Here is a 9,389-nt window from a genome sequence, read left to right as displayed (position 1 = left end):
TGTTTTTTTAATTTAGGTCCCCTTTATAGCATATGCTACAGGCCCCCGCAACTAGCTTAATCCGACACTGAGTCTATGGGTCTCTGCGTGTCTCTACGAGACCCAGGTCCGACTCTCTGTGATTGTGACTGAATCCCGAACAGCACCCCAAGGATTTCAACGGCGGCAGCTCCGCGTCTCTGACCTCTGACCCACCCGGCTCCCCATCACCCCACACCCTCCCCTGCCCCCCCCCCCCCCCCATCATCATCGTCGTCGCCGCTAATTGCTAACTGCACGCTAATTGTGCCTCTCCACGCCCACCGACGATCCCGCGGTTCAATTCCCAGCCGAGGAGGCCAGCAACAGCGATATTTACATACCCGGCGCACCACATCGGACGTGGGCGGGGAGCGGTGGCGCAGCGGTTAGCGCAGCGCCTCACTACGAACCTGGCGACCCGGGTTCGATTTAGTATATAGTTGTGTAGTATATAGTTGTGTAGTGTATAATGTAGTATATATATGTGTAGTGTATAGTGTAGTATATAGTTGTGTAGTGGATAGTGTTGTGTATAGTTGTGAAGTGGATAGTGTAGTGTAAAGTGTAGTATATAGTTGTGTAGTGGATAGTGTTGTGTATAGTTGTGTAGTGGATAGTGTAGTATATAGATGTGTAGTGTATAGTGTAGTATATAGTTGTGTAGTGGATAGTGTTGTGTATAGTTGTGTAGTGTATAGCTGTGTAGTGGATAGTGTAGTGGATAGTGTAGCATATAGTTGTATAGTGTAGTTTATAGTTGTGTAGTGTATAGTGTAGTATATAGTTGTGTAGTGGATAGTGTAGTGTATAGTGTAGTATGTAGTTGTGTAGTGTATAGTGTAGTACATAGTTGTGTAGTGTATACTTTAGTATGTAGTTGTGTAGTGGATAGTGTTGTGTATAGTTGTGTAGTGTATAGTGTAGTATATAGTTGCGTAGTGGATAGTGTAGTGTATAGTGTAGTATATAGTTGTGTAGTGTATAGTGTAGTATATAGTTGTGTCGTGTATAGTGTAGTATATAGTTGTGTAGTGGATAGTGTTGTGTATAGTTGTGTAGTGTATAGCTATGTAGTGGATAGTGTAAGTGTATAGTGTAGTATATAGTCGTGTAGTGGATAGTGTTGTATATAGTTGTGTAGTGTATAGTTGTGTAGTGGATAGTGTAGTGTATAGTGTAGTGTATATTGTAGTATATAGTTGTGTAGTGTATAGTGTAGTGCATAGTGTAGTATATAGTTGTGTAGTGTATAGTGTAGTATATAGTTGTGTCATGTATAGTGTAGAATATAGTTGTGTAGTGTATAGTGTAGTGTATAGTGTAGTATATAGTTGTGTAGTGCATAGTGTAGTATATGGTTGTGTAGTGTATAGTGTAGAGTGTAGTGTATAGTGTAGTATATAGTTGTGTAGTGTATAGTGTAGTATATAGTTGTGTAGTGTATAGTTTAGTGTGTAGTGTAGTATATAGTTGTGTAGTGTATAGTTGTGCAATGTATAGTGTAGTATATAGTTGTGTAGTGTATAGTGTAGTGTATAGTGTAGTGTATAGTGTTGTATATAGTTGTGTAGTGTATAGTTGTGTAGTGTATAGTGTAGTGTATATTTGTGTAGTGTATAGTTGTGTAGTGTATAGTGTAGTGTATAGTGTAGTGGATAGTGTAGTGTATAGTTGTGTAGTGTATAGTGTAGTGTAAAGTGTAGTGGATAGTGTAGTGTATAGTTGTGTAGTGTATAGTTGTGTAGTATATAGTGTAGTGTATAGGGTAGTGTATAGTGTAGTATATAGTGTAGTATATAGTTGTGTAGTGGATAGTGTTGTATATAGTTGTGTAGTGGATAGTGTAGTGTAGTATATAGTTGCGTAGTGGATAGTGTAGTGTAGTATATAGTTGTGTAGTGTATAGTGTAGTGTATAGTGTAGTGTATAGTTGTGTAGTGTATAGTGTAGTGTATAGTTGTGTAGTGTATAGTTGTGTAGTGTATAGTTGTGTACTGTATAGTTGTGTACTGTATAGTGTATAGTGTAGTGTATAGTGTAGTGTATAGTGTAGTGTATTGTGTAGTGTATAGTTGTGTAGTGTATAGTGTAGTGTATAGTGTAGTGCATAGTGTAGTATATAGTTGTGTAGTGTATAGTGTAGTATATAGTTGTGTCATGTATAGTGTAGTATATAGTTGTGTAGTGTATAGTGTAGTGTATAGTGTAGTATATAGTTGTGTAGTGTATAGTGTAGTATATGGTTGTGTAGTGTATAGTGTAGAGTGTAGTGTATAGTGTAGAGTGTAGTGTATAGTGTAGTATATAGTTGTGTAGTGTATAGTGTAGTATATAGTTGTGTAGTGTATAGTGTAGTGTGTAGTGTAGTATATAGTTGTGTAGTGTATAGTTGTGTAATGTATAGTGTAGTATATAGTTGTGTAGTGTATAGTGTAGTGTATAGTGTAGTGTATAGTGTTGTATATAGTTGTGTAGTGTATAGTTGTGTAATGTATAGTGTAGTGTATATTTGTGTAGTGTATAGTTGTGTAGTGTATAGTGTAGTGTATAGTGTAGTGGATAGTGTAGTGTATAGTTGTGTAGTGTATAGTGTAGTGTAAAGTGTAGTGGATAGTGTAGTGTATAGTTGTGTAGTGTATAGTTGTGTAGTATATAGTGTAGTGTATAGGGTAGTGTATAGTGTAGTATATAGTGTAGTATATAGTTGTGTAGTGGATAGTGTAGTATATAGTTGTGTAGTGGATAGTGTAGTGTAGTATATAGTTGTGTAGTGGATAGTGTAGTGTAGTATATATTTGTGTAGTGTATAGTGTAGTGTATAGTGTAGTGTATAGTTGTGTAGTGTATAGTGTAGTGTATAGTTGTGTACTGTAGAGTTGTGTACTGTATAGTTGTGTACTGTATAGTTGTGTACAGTATAGTGTATAGTGTAGTGTATAGTGTAGTGTATAGTGTAGTGTATTGTGTAGTGTATTGTGTAGTGTATAGTTGTGTAGTGTATAGTGTAGTGTATAGTGTAGTGTATAGTTGTGTACTGTATAGTTGTGTAGTGTATAGTGTAGTGTATAGTGTAGTGTATAGTGTAGTGTATAGTGTAGTGTATTGTTTTGTAGTGTATAGTGTAGTGTATAGTGTAGTGTATAGTTGTGTAGTGTATAGTGTAGTATATAGTGTAGTGTATAGTGTAGTATACAGTGTAGTGTATAGTGTAGTGTATAGTTGTGTAGTGTATAGTGTAGTGTATAGTTGTGTAGTGGATAGTGTAGTATATAGTTGTGTAGTGGATAGTGTAGTGTAGTATATAGTTGTGTAGTGTATAGTGTAGTGTATAGTGTAGTGTATATTTGTGTAGTGTATAGTGTACTGTATAGTTGTGTACTGTATAGTTGTGTACTGTATAGTTGTGTACTGTATAGTGTAGTGTATAGTGTAGTGTATAGTGTAGTGAATAGTTGTGTAGTGTATAGTGTAGTGTATAGTGTAGTGTATAGTTGTGTACTGTATAGTTGTGTAGTGTATAGTTGTGTAGTGTATAGTGTAGTGTATAGTGTAGTGTATAGTGTAGTGTATTGTTTTGTAGTGTATAGTGTAGTGTATAGTTGTGTAGTGTATAGTGTAGTGTATAGTGTAGTATACAGTGTAGTGTACAGTGGAGTGTACAGTGGAGTGTATAGTGTAGTGTATAGTTGTGTACTGTATAGTGTAGTGTATAGTGTAGTGTAAAGTGTAGTGTATAGTGTAGTGTATAGTTGTGTAGTGGATAGTGTAGTATATAGTTGTGTAGTGGATAGTGTAGTGTAGTATATAGTTGTGTAGTGTATAGTGTAGTGTATAGTGTAGTGTATATTTGTGTAGTGTATAGTGTAGTGTATAGTGTAGTGTATAGTTGTGTACTGTATAGTTGTGTACTGTATAGTTGTGCAGTGTATAGTGTAGTGTATAGTTGTGTAGTGTATAGTGTAGTGTATAGTTGTGTAGTGTATAGTGTAATGTATAGTGTAGTATATAGTAGTGTAGTGTATAGTGTATTGTTTTGTAGTGTATAGTGTAGTGTATAGTTGTGTAGTGTATAGTGTAGTATATATTGTAGTGTATAGTGTAGTATACAGTGTAGTGTACAGTGTAGTGTATAGTGTAGTGTATATTGTAGTGTATAGTGTAGTGTATAGTGTAGTGTATAGTTGTGTAGTGGATAGTGTAGTATATAGTTGTGTAGTGGATAGTGTAGTGTAGTATATAGTTGTGTAGTGTATAGTGTAGTGTATAGTGTAGTGTATATTTGTGTAGTGTATAGTGTACTGTATAGTTGTGTACTGTATAGTTGTGTACTGTATAGTGTAGTGTATAGTGTAGTGTATAGTTGTGTAGTATATAGTGTAGTGTATAGTGTAGTGTATAGTTGTGTACTGTATAGTTGTGTAGTGTATAGTTGTGTAGTGTATAGTGTAGTGTATAGTGTAGTGTATAGTGTAGTATATAGTGTAGTGTATAGTGTAGTATACAGTGTAGTGTACAGTGGAGTGTATAGTGTAGTGTATAGTTGTGTAGTGTATAGTGTAGTGTATAGTGTAGTGTAAAGTGTAGTGTATAGTGTAGTGTATAGTTGTGTAGTGGATAGTGTAGTATATAGTTGTGTAGTGGATAGTGTAGTGTATAGTGTAGTATACAGTGTAGTGTACAGTGGAGTGTACAGTGGAGTGTATAGTGTAGTGTATAGTTGTGTAGTGTATAGTGTAGTGTATAGTGTAGTGTATAGTGTAGTGTATAGTTGTGTAGTGGATAGTGTAGTATATAGTTGTGTAGTGGATAGTGTAGTGTAGTATATAGTTGTGTAGTGTATAGTGTAGTGTATAGTGTAGTGTATAGTGTAGTGTATATTTGTGTAGTGTATAGTGTAGTGTATAGCGTAGTGTATAGTTGTGTACTGTATAGTTGTGTACTGTATAGTTGTGCAGTGTATAGTGTAGTGTATAGTTGTGTAGTGTATAGTGTAGTGTATAGTTGTGTAGTGTATAGTGTAATGTATAGTGTAGTATATAGTAGTGTAGTGTATAGTGTATTGTTTTGTAGTGTATAGTGTAGTGTATAGTGTATTGTATAGTTGTGTAGTGTATAGTGTAGTATATATTGTAGTGTATAGTGTAGTATACAGTGTAGTGTACAGTGTAGTGTATAGTGTAGTGTATATTGTAGTGTATAGTGTAGTGTATAGTGTAGTGTATAGTTGTGTAGTGGATAGTGTAGTATATAGTTGTGTAGTGGATAGTGTAGTGTAGTATATAGTTGTGTAGTGTATAGTGTAGTGTATAGTGTAGTGTATATTTGTGTAGTGTATAGTGTAGTGTATAGTTGTGTACTGTATAGTTGTGTACTGTATAGTTGTGTACTGTATAGTTGTGTACTGTATAGTGTAGTGTATAGTGTAGTGTATAGTGTAGTGTATAGTTGTGTAGTATATAGTGTAGTGTATAGTGTAGTGTATAGATGTGTACTGTATAGTTGTGTAGTGTATAGTTGTGTAGTGTATAGTGTAGTGTATAGTGTAGTATATAGTGTAGTGTATAGTGTAGTATACAGTGTAGTGTACAGTGGAGTGTATAGTGTAGTGTATAGTTGTGTAGTGTATAGTGTAGTGTATAGTGTAGTGTAAAGTGTAGTGTATAGTGTAGTGTATAGTTGTGTAGTGGATAGTGTAGTATATAGTTGTGTAGTGGATAGTGTAGTGTAGTATATAGTTGTGTAGTGTATAGTGTAGTGTATAGTGTAGTGTATATTTGTGTAGTGTATAGTGTAGTGTATAGTGTAGTGTATAGTTGTGTACTGTATAGTTGTGTACTGTATAGTTGTGCAGTGTATAGTGTAGTGTATAGTTGTGTAGTGTTTAGTGTAGTGTATAGTTGTGTAGTGTATAGTGTAATGTATAGTTGTGTAGTGTATAGTGTAATGTATAGTGTAGTATATAGTAGTGTAGTGTATAGTGTATTGTTTTGTAGTGTATAGTGTAGTGTATAGTTGTGTAGTGTATAGTGTAGTATATAGTGTAGTGTATGGTGTAGTATACAGTGTAGTGTATAGTGTAGTGTATAGTTGTGTACTGTATAGTTGTGTACTGTATAGTTGTGTACTGTATAGTGTAGTGTATAGTGTAGTGTATAGTGTAGTGTATAGTTGTGTAGTGTATAGTGTAGTGTATAGTGTAGTGTATAGTTGTGTACTGTATAGTTGTGTAGTGTATAGTTGTGTAGTGTATAGTGTAGTGTATAGTGTAGTGTATAGTGTAGTGTATTGTTTTGTAGTGTATAGTGTAGTGTATAGTTGTGTACTGTATAGTTGTGTACTGTATAGTTTGTGTACTGTATAGTTGTGTACTGTATAGTGTAGTGTATAGTGTAGTGTATAGTGTAGTGTATAGTTGTGTAGTGGATAGTGTAGTGTATAGTGTAGTGTATAGTTGTGTACTGTATAGTTGTGTAGTGTATAGTTGTGTAGTGTATAGTGTAGTGTATAGTGTAGTGTATAGTGTAGTATATAGTGTAGTGTATAGTGTAGTATACAGTGTAGTGTACAGTGGAGTGTATAGTGTAGTGTATAGTTGTGTAGTGTATAGTGTAGTGTATAGTGTAGTGTAAAGTGTAGTGTATAGTGTAGTGTATAGTTGTGTAGTGGATAGTGTAGTATATAGTTGTGTAGTGGATAGTGTAGTGTAGTATATAGTTGTGTAGTGTATAGTGTAGTGTATAGTGTAGTGTATAGTGTAGTGTATATTTGTGTAGTGTATAGTGTAGTGTATAGTGTAGTGTATAGTTGTGTACTGTATAGTTGTGTACTGTATAGTTGTGTACTGGATAGTTGTGCAGTGTATAGTGTAGTGTATAGTGTAGTGTATAGTTGTGTAGTGTATAGTGTAATGTATAGTGTAGTATATAGTAGTGTAGTGTATAGTGTATTGTTTTGTAGTGTATAGTGTAGTGTATAGTGTAGTGTATAGTTGTGTAGTGTATAGTGTAGTATATAGTGTAGTGTATAGTGTAGTATACAGTGTAGTGTATAGTGTAGTGTATAGTTGTGTACTGTATAGTTGTGTACTGTATAGTTGTGTACTGTATAGTGTAGTGTATAGTGTAGTTTATAGTGTAGTGTATAGTTGTGTAGTGTATAGTGTAGTGTATAGTGTAGTGTATAGTTGTGTACTGTATAGTTGTGTAGTGTATAGTTGTGTAGTGTATAGTGTAGTGTATAGTGTAGTGTATAGTGTAGTGTATTGTTTTGTAGTGTATAGTGTAGTGTATAGTTGTGTAGTGTATAGTGTAGTATATAGTGTAGTGTATAGTGTAGTATACAGTGTAGTGTACAGTGGAGTGTATAGTGTAGTGTATAGTGTAGTGTATAGTGTAGTGTAAAGTGTAGTGTATAGTGTAGTGTATAGTTGTGTAGTGGATAGTGTAGTATATAGTTGTGTAGTGGATAGTGTAGTATATAGTTGTGTAGTGGATAGTGTAGTATATAGTTGTGTAGTGTATAGTGTATTGTATAGTGTAGTGTATATTTGTGTGGTGTATAGTTGTGTACTGTATAGTTGTGTACTGTATAGTTGTGCAGTGTATAGTGTAGTGTATAGTTGTGTAGTGTATAGTGTAGTGTATAGTTGTGTAGTGTATAGTGTAATGTATAGTGTAGTATATAGTAGTGTAGTGTATAGTTGTGTACTATATAGTGTAGTGTATAATTGTGTAGTATATAGTGTAGTGTGTAGTGTATAGTGTAGTGTATAGTGTCTAGTGTAGTGTATAGTTTAGTGTATAGTGTAGTGTATAGTGTAGTGTATAGTGTAGTATATAGTGGCTTGGGGGGGGGGGGGCGAGGGGCGTGAATCTCCCGCTCATTTCACTCGGACAACTTGGCGTTCCTGGCCCCGGCCCGGAACATGGTGAGGCTCAGAATCTTGCGGAAGGCGCCGCGGAACTGGCGGTTGAAGGAGGCGTAGAGGAGCGGGTTGACGGCCGAGCTGATGTAGCCCATCCACGTGGCCACCTCGTACTCGACGTCGAAGTTGCCGACGAAGGGGAACACGAGCACGATGATGAAGAAGGGCAGCCACGAGAGGAAGAAGACCGCGATGATGCTGCCCAGAGTCACCGTGGCGTTGTGCTCACGTCGCATGCTGCTCACCCTCTGCTGCTCGCTGCCACCACCACCACCACCATCATCACCACCATCACCACCACCACCACCACCGACCTGCTGAACCTTGCTGCTGCTGCTGCTGGCTGCCTTGATCTGGCGCGCCTGCTTGCGCGCCACGTGGTAGATGCGCGCGTACACGGCCATGATGACGAGCATGGTGATGAAGTATGGGCTCGCGCCGTAGAAGAAGTGCAGCGAGACGTCGACGCTGAAGAGGCAGTCGTCGGGGCAGCCCTCCCTCTCGATGCTGCTGGGCGCGAGCTGGGGGCTGAAGCTCAGTAGGCTCGGCGAGGTGAAGAGCGCCGCGCCCAGCCACGAGACGAGCAACATCGCCACGAGGGCGCGGTCGGTGACGCGCTGCGTGTAGCGCAACGGGTCGCAGATGGCCACGTAGCGGTCGTAGGCGATGCAGCTCAGGTGGAAGATGGACGAGTTGCAGAGGGTGTAGTCGACGAAGTAGAAGACGTTGCAGAAGCTGTAGTCGTAGTACCAGCAGTTGTAGACGGTGCCCATCATGCGCAGGGGCATCACCAGGACGCCGATGCAGCAGTCGGAGACGGCGAGCGAGAGCGCCAGGATGTTGGTGTGAGTCTGCAGCTGGCGGAAGAAGGCGACCGAGCTGATGATGAGCAGGTTGCTGAGGATGGTGGCGGCGATGAAGACGCTGATGACGACGAGGACCACGGGTCGGCTGTGCTCCGCCAGGCTGGGGCCCGTGCAGTTGTAGCCGTGGAAGTCGACGCAATGCCGCGCGGCGTCGGCGACGCTGCTGCTGCTGGTGGTGCTGGTGGTGGTGATGTTCGGCATGGCCTTTGGACGCCTGTGGGATGACGACGTGGAGATTCGCGACTGACAAGACGAGGCAAAAGGTCACCCCGTGTGATTCCGAGGGAGTGGGTGGGCAGCGCTACGCCCGGCCGCCTTTGTCTCCCCAGTGGCGTTTTTTTTTTTACATCACACCAGATGCTCATTTGAGGCTGAGTCGACCTCGGGGAGGGCCCAGATAGTGGCCGTGAGCGGGAATTGGAACTTGGGTCTCCGGGTTTGTAGCACAGCGTGTCAGCCGCTCGACCACCGCTCCCAACTGACACACACACACACACGGGTGTCTGCTGATAACAAGTCGAAAGAGTAGCATGACGTAAAAAAACAAACACACGTTAATAAGATACACAGTGCCGTGC

The 9,389-nt window shown here is 38.9% G+C and overlaps 1 protein-coding gene across 1 annotated transcript; it reads right to left on the bottom strand.

Moving 5' to 3' along the window:
* Window positions 1-7,107: 7,107 nt before the first annotated feature.
* LOC116944499 (trace amine-associated receptor 365-like) lies at window positions 7,108-9,012 on the bottom strand. Its single transcript, XM_032958157.2, has one exon. It carries the CDS (start codon window positions 9,010-9,012, stop codon window positions 7,906-7,908), a length of 1,107 nt encoding a protein of 368 aa, XP_032814048.1. The 3' UTR covers window positions 7,108-7,905.
* Window positions 9,013-9,389: the final 377 nt, after the last annotated feature.

The sequence above is a fragment of the Petromyzon marinus genome, chromosome 21 (genome assembly GCF_048934315.1).
Source record: "Petromyzon marinus isolate PM22_M1 ecotype Great Lakes invasive population chromosome 21, UKy_Petmar_22M1.pri1.0, whole genome shotgun sequence".
Taxonomy (NCBI): domain Eukaryota; kingdom Metazoa; phylum Chordata; class Hyperoartia; order Petromyzontiformes; family Petromyzontidae; genus Petromyzon; species Petromyzon marinus.
This window is presented reverse-complemented; position numbering and strand designations above follow the sequence as displayed.

Excerpts from the sequence above, each read along its gene's own strand:
- LOC116944499 (XM_032958157.2), bottom strand. The coding sequence starts at position 9,012 with ATGCCGAACATCACCACCACCAGCACCACCAGCAGCAGCAGCGTCGCC.